Raw genomic sequence first — 13,847 nt, forward strand, 5'->3', positions numbered from 1 at the left:
TTGCAGGCTACAGGAATCGCTCCTTCTGGCTCTTGATCCTCATTTCCTTTACCAATGACTCCTCAGCCTTTTTCTATTTTCTCTCTGCTCTCAGGTAAGAGTAGGAAAGTCTCTGATGGACCTCAGTCTACAGTTCTGCGATACAGGTTGGGGACTGGGTTGTGGGCATGGTGTTGGCAAAGATGAGCTTTGTCACTTCTCTTACCCATTAATTTTTTCCTTGCTAGGCTCCCAGAGACAATTCTATCTCCAGTCTTCTCCTCCAGAATCCCAGTCCCAAATCCTCTTCCAGAATTTCTCCTTCTGGGATGAGGTTGTTTCCAAAGATGTCACATGACTTCCCTTTTGCTGTTGACAAACAACTCTGTTTGATTCTCCCCTGCCCTCTGCTGTCAGCCCTTTGGTCTTCACTTTTCCCCCACCGTCTCCTCTTGAATAGGCAGGGAGCTGGAAGGATACTGGGAATCTTGCTTTGAGGAATTCCTTCAAGAGTTTCTTGTCTGTGAACATGCTCTGGGTGTAGGAGACGTGAAGGAACCTGGACTAGGAATACACTGTTCTAGGAATGCTAGCACTGCCGCCTCCAATCCCCTTGATGAGTCGGAGCAGATGGAGGAAAGCTACAGTCAGCACTGTCCTTCCAGGCTGGAGGAGGACACTAGCCCCCACTGCTGGGCCATCACACGTATACCACATATTCCAATACTCTTCTCATACGGTCAGGCACAGTGACTTCCCATATGACCCAGCCTTGGTCAGGATCCAGTTGGCCCAATACTTACTCTGCAACTCCTTTTGTTATGGTAAAGACTTGGGGGCTATGAGAGTAAGTATATAAGGATACAAAATACTCATGTGAGTCTATCTGTGATGTGGAGCTGTCTGTGTGTTTGTGTGAAGTTGACTGAGTAGGTATGCATAGCATCACTATCTGTGTATGACAAGGAGTCATTCCCAAGTTTGCAGTTGTGTGTACATAAGATTAAATCACTAAGAGAAGATATCTGGAAAGACCATACTGGTTATGATGTTATTAGGGCCTCAGAGATATAAAAGATTCACTGCCTGTCTTTTTTGTTTGGGAAAACAGCCAGACTTACAGATGTCCTCCCTTTGCTTTTCTCCACATCTCTGGCTTCCTGTCCTCTATGTTCAGCCTCCCCTCCCTACTTTCTTCTGACTTAAATTCCCATTAATATTTTTCCCATCCATTTTTGCTTCCTCATTTTCTATCTGTATTTAAGAGAATTATTTAGTCAAGTTGACAAAGTTATATGAAAATTTAGAGAGTAAAGGAATAATTTTCCCTGACCTTCCTTGGGATATAAAGGTACTACATTTCATCTTATTTGGCTCTTTTCTTCACTCATTTATTACTCTCTCTTTCTGCTTGGAGATTAAACCAAATTCTTCCCCAACCCACATATATACACGTATGTTAAATGTACAAATCCTAGCTTAGATAGAGAGATAACCATTCTTCATATATACAGTACAGTTTCTACCTGAATTCCTAGTTTTGTTGTGTGTTAAGTTTATCAATGTGATAAGGATGTTATTTAAAGGATTCATAGAGATACACACACACACACACATGTTATTTTGCAACCTACTTTTTGATGCAACAGTGTCACACATCTTCCTATGGAAAATATAAATCTACTTACCTTTTAATGGTTTATCGCATCATCATCACCCTAACGGTAGGCAGGTATTTCTTTAATGTAGTTGCCAGACATGAGCAAACCATTTTCCATTAAGTTCTTAATTTAATCTTGATAATCATACAGTGAATTTGTGTTATGTCCATTCTATGTTAGGAAACTGTCACATGCAAGCAAGAGATAAATTGTCCAGGGATACAGAGTTAAGAAATAAGGGGGAAAGGACCCATTACATCTGCGAGACTCAGACATCTTTACTCTTACCTGTTTCTCTTGCTATATTGATTACATTAAATAGTAAATCTAGAATTTACTTAACATATCACCTATTGTTAGACTTTAAGTGGTTTTTTTCTGGAAATAATTATATATGTGAATATCATTTGAGACAAAGATGTTGAATATCTATAATGATTTCCAAAATATAAAGATCTAAAATTAGCATTGTTCAGAAAAAAAGATAAGCTTATTTTAGAATTTTGTGATATTTTGAGATTACTTACCAGGGATATTTTGGTAAATGTACATGCTACATACTTCAAATCTGTTTGCCCCACTCTCCAATACACAGTGGGTGGCTTCAATCTATTTTCACTTTTGCTAATCTTCTTATACGGGATTATATTCTGAGTTGGCTATTGTCCAATGTCTGAAAAATGATTGTTCTATATTTTGTTTTATATTTGCTTCCAGCAAGATGACCAGTTCTATACCACTTATTTTATCAAGACTAAAAGTAGAAGCAATAAAATGACCTTAGTTTAAACATCCTCAGTTAAATACTGAGATTTTCCTATTTTCATATTTTTTCCTATACTGTAACTATGTGGCCTTTAAAGAACAACTTTAAAGCATCACAGTATTAGAAAAGAAGAAAAATAAGCCACCTACAATTCCAGTACCTGGAGTAAACTGCTCTCAACATTTTGGAAAATTTTGTTCAATATTTTCTATACATTTTGAATGTGCGTGTGTGTGTGTGTGTGTGTGCTCAGTTGCTCAGTTGTGTCTGACTCTTTGGCAACCCCATGTTCTGTAACACACCAGGCTCCTCTGCCCATGGAATTTTCCAGCCAAGAATACTGGAGTGGGTTGCATTTCCTACTCCAGGGGATCTTCCCCACCCAGGGATCGAACTTGCATCTCCTTCACTGACAGGCAGATTCTTTCCCATTAGCACCACCTGGGAGACATTATTTTTCTCTCTCACACCAACGGAAGATTATTGTCCTCATTACCATTATTGACACTCACTGTTTGTAGGGTGTAGAAGAAATGGTGCTCAGATAACACCTAGACGAGAGAACGGAGAAAAGAAAATGACAGGCTTGACTTTGAAGCTGAGCTGCTGAGAACAGGTGAGTTATTCCCTGTGGAATTTCAAAAATAACTGGAAAAGGAAATATTTCTTTGAATAACTACAAGAACTATGCTATACAGTACATCTCTAGGACTTATCTTGTCTAACTGAAACTTCGTATCATTTGACTAATACTTCCCCATTTCCTCCTCCCCACAGCCCCTGGCAACTCTCTGCTTCTATGAATTTGACTACTTTATATCCCTCATATAAGTGATATTACCTATTTGTACTCCTGTGTCTGGCTTATTTCACTTAGCATAATGTCTTCTCAGCTTATCCATGTCATCACAAATAGCAGGATTTCCTTCTTTTTAAGGGTGAATAATGTTCCACTGTGTGTATATCCAACACTTTCTTTATCCATTTTTTATTGAGGTATACTTGCTTTATGATATTATATTAGCTTCAGGTGTACAACACAGTGATTCAGTGTTTTTATATACAGATTATACTCTAAATTTACTATAAAATGTTGACTATATTCTCTGTGCTGTAAAATATACGCATGTAGCTTATTTACTTTATACACAGTATTTGGTTCCTTTTAATCTCCTACTTCTGTCCTGCCCCTCCCTCTGTCTTTATCCCCTTCAGCGACCACGAGTTTGTTCTCTGGATCCGTGAGTCTATTTCCGTTTTGTTATATTCCTTCATTTGTTTTATTTCTTGGATTCCACATGTAAGTGAAGTCATACAGTATTTGTCTTTCTCTGATATATTTCACATGATACCTTCTAGGTCCATCCATCTTGCTGCAAATGGCAGAATTTCATTATTTTTCTGGCTGAGTAATATTCCTTTGTGTGTATATACTACATCTTCTTTATCCATTCATTTGATGGATATTAAGATTGCTTCTCTATACTGATAAGTAATGCTGCTATGAACATCAGGGTGCACTTATCTTTTCAAATTAGTGTTTTTATTTTCCTTGGATATATACCCAGGAGTAAAATTGCTGGATTATAGGATAGTTCTATTTTCAGTTTTTTGAGAAACTTCCATGATGTTTCCTATAATGCCTACACCAATTTACATTCTCACAGTGTTGAAGTGTTCCCTTTTCTCTACATTTTTAAAAACAGTTACCATATCTGTTTTGTTTTTTTTAATAATAGCCATCCTAACAAGGATGAGGTAATCATTGTGGTTTTGATTTACATTTCGATGTTGATTAGTGATGTTGAGCACTTTTTCATATACCTGTTGGCCATTTGTATGTTTCTCGGAAAAACATCCATTCGGTTCCTTAGTCCATATTTTAATTGTGTTATTTGCTCTTTTGACATTGTGTGTATGATTTCCTTATATACTTTAAACATTAACCTTTTTTCTAATAGATGGTTTGCAAATATTTTCTCCCATTCCATAGGTTACCTTCTCATTTTGTTAACTGTTTCTTTTGGATGTAGAGGCTTCTTAAATGTAGTTTCACCTGTCTACTTTTGCTTTTGTTGCTTGCGCTTTTACTGTCATATTCAAGGAATCATTCAGTTCAGTCCAGTCGCTCAGTCGTATCCGAATCTTTGCAACCCCATGGACCACAGCACGTCAGGCCTCCCTGTCCATCACCAACTCCCAGAGTTTACCCAAACTCATGTCCAATGAGTCGGTGATGCCATCCAACCATCTCATCCTCTGTCATTCCCTTCTCCTCCTGCCTTAAATCTTTCCTAGCATCAGGGTCTTTTCAAATGAGTCAGCTCTTCACATCAGGTGGCCAAAGTACTGGAGTTTCAGCTTCAACCTCAGTCCTTCCAATAAACACTCAGGACTGATCTCCTTTAGGATGGACTGGTTGTATCTCCTTGCAGTCCAAGGGACACTCAAGAGTCTTCTCCAACACCACAGTTCAAAAGCATCAATTCTTCGGTGCTCAGCTTTCTTTATAGTCCAACTCTCACATTCATACATGACTACTGGAAAAACCATAGCCTTGACTAGATGGATCTTTGTTGGCAAAGTAATGTCTCTGCTTTTGAATATGCTATCTAAGTTGGTCATAACTTTCCTTCCAAGGAGTAAGCAACTTTTAATTACATGGCTGCAGTCACCACCTGCAGTGATTTTGGAGCCCAGAAAAATAAAGTCTGTCATTGTTTCCATTGCTTCCCCATCTATTTGCCATAAAGTGATGGGACCAGATGCCATGATCTTAGTTTTCTGAATGTTGAGTTTTAAGGCAACTTTTTCACTCTCCTCTTTCACTTTCATCAAGAGGTTCTTTAGTTCTTCTTCACTTTCTGCCATAAGGGTGGTGTCATCTGCATATCTGAGGTTATTGATATTTCTCCTGGCAATCTTGATTCTAGCTTGTGCTTCTTCCAGCCCAGTGTTTCTCATGATGTACTCTCCATATAAGTTAAATAAGCAGGGTGACAATATACAATCTTGATGTACTGCTTTTCCTATTTGGAACCAGTCTGTTGTTCCATGTCCAGTTCTAACTGTTGCTTCCTGACCTGCATACAGATTTCTCAAGAGGCAGGTCAGGTGGCCTGGTATTCCCATCTCTTTCAGAATTTTCCACAGTTTGTTGTGATCCCCACAGTCAAAGGCTTTGGCATAGTCAATAAGGCCGAAATAGATGTTTTTCTGGAACTCTCTTGTTTTTTCGATGATCCAGCGGATGTTGGCAGAGGTTTTCCCCCATATTTTCTTCTAGGAGTTAAGTCTTTATTTTGAGTTAATTTTTATATGATGTGATATAAAGGTCCAATTTCATTCCTTGGTGTGTAAGTATCCAGTTTTCCCAACAACATTTATTGAAGAGACTATCCTTTCCCCATTATATATTCTTGACACCTTATTAACCATATATGTGGGGGTTTATTTGGGGCTCTCATTATTACATTGCATTGGTCTGAATGTCTGTTTCTAACCATTATTTCACTATATGATATGAGAATGTACTTTCTTGTGAATATTTTCTGAAATTTAGAGTATTTATTTAGAATGGACTCTTAGAGTCGGATTTAGAAATTGGGATAATGTTTGGGGGAGTTAGAAGATATTAGGCTTAGGAGGCCTTAATACTACTCTATTCCTAATAAATCCTCCCCTTGCTGCTGCTGCTCAGTCACTTCAGTCATGTCCGACTCTGTGCGACCCCATAGACGGCAGCCCACCAGGCTCCCCCGTCCCTGGGATTCTCCAGGCAAGAACACTGGAGTGGGTTGCCATTTCCTTCTCCAATGCATGAAAGTGAAAAGGGAAAGTGAAGTAGCTCAGTCATGTCTGACTCTTAGCGACCCCATGGACTGCAGCCTTCCAGGCTCCTCCATCCATGGGATTTTCCAGGCAAGAGTACTGGAGTGGGGTGCCATTGCCTTCTCCGAATCCTCCCCTTAGAATTCTATAAAAGAAATACGAATTAATGAAAACTAAGATGCCACTTTTTATTAATCAGGCTAGTCCCTAATGCCACTGAAGTTCAGAGCTCTGAAGAGCATGGATTGGGCTACATGGTCTAGTCTAAAGTTCTTTAAAGTTCCCTTATGGCTTAAATCCATATTGTATCATAGTTTTGCTTTCTGGCTGGCAAAGTGATGATGAGTACACCAAGGAACTAGTCAAAAACGAGCAAATAGAGCAAGTAAACTTCTAAAGCACAACCTTGTTCAAGGTCCATTAAGGGACCTTAACAGTCCTCTCTTTGGAAGAAGAGAAAAAATAGAAATGAGCATGGCGTTTTAAAGCACAATAACTCTACTTAGTAGTAAACATGAACCAATCAACATCCTCAAGTTACAAATCAGATTTTACTCCTCCTGGGGAGAAAGGACTAGTAAAAAACTGTTTCTTCCTTACCCATACTACTGAAAACTGGGTCAAAGCATATGAGTATTTGAGTCATTTAATGTACTTAACAAAATTGCTTCTCAGAAATACAATATTAACTTTACTACTTACATTGTACAAAAATGCCTTTTTCTCTGCATTTTTGTTACACAGCTAATTAAATCTGACATTTATTAATTGGGTGATTTAACCTCTTTGTGCCTCAGTTTTCTCATTTGCAAAATAAGACAGTGTCTACTTCAAGATGCTATCAGGACAATTTTATCAAATAAAACACTTAAAGGAATGCCTGATATGTGTTAAATGCTCAATAAAATACTAGTTATTATTTTTTGTTGTGACTTTTTCTGTTAAAACCTTAGCTAATTTCCCAGGTAAAAGCTGTATCTCTCATTGTTGTAATTGTACTTAGTCATAATAATATTGAATTTTTTTCTTGTAGTTAGTATTCGCATTTTTTTCTTTGTAAAGAGTCTGTTCATGTCCTTGGCCCATTGTTTCCTAGACTCAACAATTTTCATAGTGTTTTATATAGAATCATAATGTAATAAAGTATTTTAAGTTTTTTTCTGATATCTCCCTCAAATATTTTTCTCAGTTTGTAGTTTAATTTTATTCATGATTTTATTCACTGAAGTCTTTCAATTTATGTTGTAAATTCTACACTTTTCCTTCAAGGTTTCTTAGAAGGCTTTTGTGATTTTCAAGTCTAATCCTAATCATATTTCACAGCTTTAGCCTATTTTTCCTTTTTTGTGTTGTTTACTTTTACTATTTTGTTCTTTAATCCAAACAGAACTGTCCTTAGTGCTGACATTCTAAGGCTTTATTTTTAAACCCAAGAAAGGTTTGCTGTTTTTTAAGAGGTCAAATTAAATTTGGTGCCTGAAACTGTTTCATGCTTTTCAAGCATATGTTATAATTTAACACATAGTGTTTTGAACAGTTAGGGTACAGTTGTTACACACAGTGATAATCCTAAGAGTACACACAGTCATTTCCTAATAATCTGTGTATAGCCATTTAGTAAAGTTCATATGAACTTTAATATCCTCATATCAGAACATACAAAACCCAAGAAGGTTTTAACAACATCATATTTTATCTGTAAATAAGTGGTACTGGGAAGGGAGATTTGGGGGAAAATAAAGTGAATTTAAATCATAGCCAACTAATAAGAATAAAATATTCTACTTAGTATCAATTAGAACAAGTTGGATAGCAGAAAGCTAGAAATATCCAATTAGGTCTTTAAACTGAGCTTTAAATGAGCCTTTTCTACAGGTTGTTGTTTTAAGTGAGTCCACCTCTTTGCAACCTCATGGATAATAGCCTGGCAGGCTCTTTCTGTCCATGGGATTTCCCAGGCAAGGATACTGGCGTGGGTTACCATTTCCTTCTCCAGGGCATCTTCCCCACTCAGGGATTGAAACTGTGTCTCCTGCATGGCAGGCAGATTCTTTACCACTGAGCTACCCAGGAAGCCTAATATCATAAAGCCAAAGTTTATTATTTCTGTTTGTGCCAAACAGGGAAACAAACATAAACTTCAATGGGAGAAGAAAACCACACTTCTGTGGCAGAATTTATCTTCCTTGGCCTTTCACAGGACTCACAGATCCAGATCCTGCTGTTTGTTCTTTTTCTCATCATTTATCTGTTAACTGTGCTTGGAAACCTGCTTATCATCATTCTCATCTTCATGGATTCTCGACTTCACACCCCCATGTACTTTTTTCTTAGAAACCTCTCTTTTGCAGATCTTTGTTTCTCTACTAGCATTGTCCCTCAAGTGTTGGTACACCTCCTGGTGAAGAATAAAACTATTTCTTTCATGGGGTGTATGACACAGGTCATTGTCTTCCTCCTGGTTGGGTGCACAGAATGTGCACTTCTGGCAGTGATGTCCTATGACCGGTATGTGGCGGTCTGCAAACCCCTGCACTACTCCACCATCATGACCCAACAAGTGTGTCTCCAGTTGGCCACAGGGTCCTGGGCCAGTGGTGCAGTAGTGTCTCTGGTAGATACCACCTTTACTTTTCAACTTCCTTATCAAGGACAAAACATTATCAATCACTACTTTTGTGAACCCCCTGCCCTCCTGAAGCTGGCTTCAGCAGATACTTACAGGACAGAAATGGCCATCTTTGCAATGGGTGTGGTCATCCTCCTAGCTCCTGTCTCCCTGATCCTGGCCTCCTACTGGAATATCATCTCCACTGTGATCCAGATGCAGGCTGGGGAGGGGCGGCTCAAGGCTTTTTCTACCTGTGGCTCCCACCTCATTGTTGTTGTCCTCTTCTATGGATCAGGAATATTCACCTACATGCGGCCAAATTCCAAGACCGTAAAAGAGCGGGATAAAATGATATCTGTGTTCTATACAGTGGTGACTCCAATGTTGAATCCCATAATTTATAGCCTGAGAAACAAGGATGTCAAAGGAGCTCTCAGGAAACTGGCTGGAAGAAAGTCCTTTTCTCAGAGACGGTGACCTTTAGGTTTGACTTTTGGAGGCATAGTAACATCCTTAAAAGAACAGTCAATAGTTATGAATTAGGTTATTTCAGGAAGAAGGATAAAATTAAGGGACACATTTCAGAAACTGTGACTATCAACAAAGGGAAGAAATAGAAGGATGAAAAGTTAGGTTACTTCTTGATTATGAAAAGGATTAAGTGCTATTTTGAAGGTGCTTTTGGTTAATTCAGTTAACATGGATGTGTTCGAAGCATAGTCACTGTTGAATCTACAAGGTTTAAACTGGATTATCCTGAGATAATATCTAATATGAGTTGAATACATTATTTTAACATCAAAGACATTTCAAATTTGGATGTCCCTGTCATACAAACCTACGAATAGTCTGATCAAAACAATCAACGTGTTTGGAAGAGTCTTTAATACTGGGATCATTCACGGCCCAGAGCATTCCAGTTGCAAAAACATTCCAGAGGCAACACTACTTCCTAGCTCATGATGTTCTTTTCTGAAAGCTCTAGAAAATTTACTTCATTACCCCAAAGTGCATCTAGCACAGATTATCAGAGTAAAAAGGGAATTCAGTCATCTAATCCAAACATATGTCTGAGGCTTAAACTACTCTATAATATTTCTATTAATTGTCCATCATCTGTCTAAACAAGAATGATACAGCTAGCTCCCTATGCTCTAGGATCATTCCCTTTCATATATAGACAGTTTTTTCCTATTAGAAAGATCTTCCTTCAGTTTTCCTATGTTTTCAACCAACTCTCACTAGTTTTACTCCTAGAATAATTTTTCATTATCCTTCTATACTAAAACTCACTGAAGTCAATTTCTATATCTACCCAAATTCATTTCTCACAGCCGATCACCCACTTGTTCTTTTAAAATTCCTTTATCTAACATTCTTTGGTACCTTATATTCATTCGGATCATCTTCCTTTGAATGATCCCAATTTACCCAATGAATATCTCTTCTGAAAGTAAAATAGAATTAGAATTTTAGAAATTGGAGTTTACCAACTCTAGGTTGGTACCTCCATAAGCTTAGCTGTCTCTAACTACATCTCACCGTGGCTCATCTTCTCTAGAATGGTCAATTCTGGAGTTCACTTCAGGTTCTCGTGAAATCTTAACCCAAATAAACTGGCTGACAACTGCTTGGCTCTCTTACCCAAACTTTAATCAGTTACACATTTAGAGGAGATTCCATGGTAACCATTCCACAGTTACCATAAACATGGGTCAGGAACAATATGCCTCAGATTGATTTTGCAGAAGAATATCTCCCCAGTGAAGAGATATCTAGCAGCTAAAGTTCTTATTTCTTTCATTCATGTATCCATGCAATCATTTTAAAACCATTTATTGAGCTCTTAGTTCATTTTATCTTATCCAACTCTGAGTGTATGCAATACACCCAAAGAAATGACTGACATGTAATATGTTTTCATACACATTTTTTGCATTTGTCACTATCCTTTTAAAATTACTAGAACTGCACTACAATAGACAAACTCTAACTGGAGAATAAGGATCAGAGAAAACCCCTATTCAAGCTTGTGATAATTGAGGTGATACAGAAAAGGACAAAAAATTAATAGTTGAAGTTTGTGACTTGGCTTTGTGATGATCCAGATGAAATCTAATTCAGTAACTGGAGAAAAAAGAAAAAAACAGAAAGTGTACGCAGAAAATGCAGACACTAATTTGGACAAGTTTCGCCATGAAGGCGAAGGAAGAAATAAGATATGACTGAGAAAGTGGGATTGTAGACTTTTAATTTTCCTTTTTTTTCTTTTATTTATTTTTTTAAATAATAAATAAATAAAAGATATGACTGTGAAAGTGGGATTGTGGATTTTTTTTTATTTTTTTTAATTTTATTTTATTTTTAAACTTTTTATTTATTTATTTTCAAAATTTTAGATGTCTAGGCCCATCCTTCCCTTTTCCTTCAGACTTTAACATCCGTTTCATTATATTTTCACATGTTTGCCACTTTCCTAACACACTGCTCTTTTAAAAGCTCTTCCATACATCAGTGTTACTTTAATTTTTACACAGAGAATTAAATATCTTTCAGATATTTTGCATTCTCAGTATATTCTTTGATTTTCATTTCTTCAATGATTTCAACTGTGGTTCAAATATCTTAAATATTGTCATAGCTTTTAAAAGCTCTTGGTTACTTTAACAGAATTAAATATTCATCCTTTGATCTTCATTCCTTCAATGATTTCAACTGTGGTCATATCTTAAATATTGTCGTTGCCAACAGTTGTCATTTCCAAATTGTGAAGCCGCAGAATCCTGAGCAAATAAAATGCTGCTTTAAGGCACAAAGTTTTGAGATGGCTTGTTATGCAGCAATGGATAACTAAAGCTCGAGAGAATCATGCTCCATCCCATTCAAATAGATGTCTGCGGGGCTTTTTCACATTACCAATGAAAACTACTACCTCTCCTGCTATGGAGGGAGATGGGGATAAAGGACCAAGAAGCTTCCAAAGAATTATAACAAAGATGATGTATCAGTCAGGGTTTTTAGTTGCAAGTAACAGAAACTGACTATGTATGAGTTAAGCTAAAATGAAAAATTACTGAATAATATTAATTCCTATCTTCAGCCAGAACCACAGGTCTAATTCATTTATCACAGAATGGGTCAGAATCCCATGCACAGAGGAGCCTGGTGGGCTACAGTCCACAGGGTCACAGAAAGTCAGACACGACTGATAACTGCACGCACGCATGCACACACTGGTCAGCTGAGGACATTACTGCCATTCAGCACTAGGTGGCGCAGTTTACACAGTTCAGGCTGGCGCAGCAATTCGCTGAACCTGGAAATCGGAATATTGCAGCTTCCTCTACCGCTGATAGAAAAAAAGAAATTGCTGACGACACAACCTCAACCAAGTGATCAAGGTTAACATCAGATCAGGTTAACATAAATAGTGTTAAATCCTGTTAACAGTATGTTCCCTTGAGATGATGTGATGGAAAAAGCACTTTATGATCGGAAGCTCTTCAAATCCATAACCTCAGTCTCATCAGGAGAAAATTATCAAATTCTCATACATGGGCTTCCTGTAAAATGTATAACCTTTACTCTTCAAAACTTTAAAGGCCCTCAAAAACAAATCCAAGAAACTGTAACACCCAGGAGGAGCCCAAGGAGACATGACAACTTAATGTAATATGGTATCCTGAGTAGAATCCTGGATCAGAAAATAAGGATAAAAAACAAAACTTAAGGAAATCCAAGCAAAGTGTAAAGTTTAGTTAATAATAAGGTATCATTCTTATATTCTTAATTGTAGTAGATGTGCCATAATAATGTAAATAATAACAATGGACTGTGGATTGTGACTGAAGCCATGAAATTAAAAGACTCTTGATCCTTGGAAGAAAAGCTATGGCAAACCTAGACAGCATATAAAAAAAGCAGAGACATCACTTTGCCGACAAAGATCCATATAGTTAAAGCTATATTTTTTCCAGTAGTCATGTACGAATGTGAGAGTTGGACCATAAAGAAGGCTGAGCACCAAAGAATTGATGCTTCCATACTGTGGTGCTGGAGAAGACTCTTGAGAGTCCCTTGGACAGCAAGGAGATCCAACCAGTCAATCTGCAAGGAAATCTGTCCTGAATATTCATTAGAAGGACTAATGCTGAGGTTGAAGCTCCAACACCACAGTTCAAAAGCATCAATTCTTCAGCACTCAGCTTTCTTTATACTCCAACTCTCATATCCATACATGACTACTGGAAAAACTATAGCCTTGACTAGACGGATCTTTGTTGGCAAAGTAATGTCTCTGCTTTTTAATATGCTGTCTAGGCTGGTCATAACTTTCTTTCCAAGGAGTAAGCGTCTTTTAATTTCATGGCTGCAGTCATTGCTGCTGCTGCTAAGTCACTTCAGTTGTGTCCGACTCTGTGCGACCCCATAGACGGCAGCCAACCAGGTTCCCCATCCCTGGGGTTCTCCAGGCAAGAGTACGAGAGTGGGGTGCCATTGCATTCTCTGGCTGCAATCACTATCTGCAGTGATTCTGGAGCCCAAAAATATAAAGTCTGACACTGTTTCCATTGTTTCCCCATCTATTTGCCATGAAATGATGGAATGATCTTAGTTTTCTTACTGTTGAGCTTTAAACCAGCTTTTTCACTCTCCTCTTTCACTTTCTTCAAGAGGCTTTTTAGTTCCTCTTCACTTTCTGCCATAAGGGTGGTGTCATCTGCATATCTGAGGTTATTGATATTTCACCCAGAAATCTGGATTCCAGCTTCCTCCAGCCCAGCGTTTCTCATGATGTACTCTGCATATAAGTTAAATAAGCAGGGTGACAATATACAGCCTTGACGTACTCCTTTTCCTATTTGGAACCAAATATAAATTAAATAAGCAGGGTGACAACATACAGCCTTGACGTATTACTTTCCTGATTTGGAACCAGTCTGTTGTTCCATGTCTAGTTCTAAGTGTTGCTTCTTGACCTGCATACAGATTTCTCAGG

At 37.8% G+C, this 13,847-nt stretch overlaps 1 protein-coding gene across 1 annotated transcript; it reads left to right on the plus strand.

Annotated features, from left to right (window-relative positions):
* Positions 1-8,338: 8,338 nt before the first annotated feature.
* On the plus strand, positions 8,339-9,325 carry OR2D3 (olfactory receptor family 2 subfamily D member 3). The gene has a single exon (XM_005887784.2). The coding sequence runs from the start codon at positions 8,381-8,383 to the stop codon at positions 9,323-9,325; it is 945 nt and encodes a 314-aa protein (XP_005887846.2). The 5' UTR covers positions 8,339-8,380.
* Positions 9,326-13,847: the final 4,522 nt, after the last annotated feature.

Source organism: Bos mutus, chromosome 15, assembly GCF_027580195.1.
Source record: "Bos mutus isolate GX-2022 chromosome 15, NWIPB_WYAK_1.1, whole genome shotgun sequence".
Lineage (NCBI taxonomy): Eukaryota > Metazoa > Chordata > Mammalia > Artiodactyla > Bovidae > Bos > Bos mutus.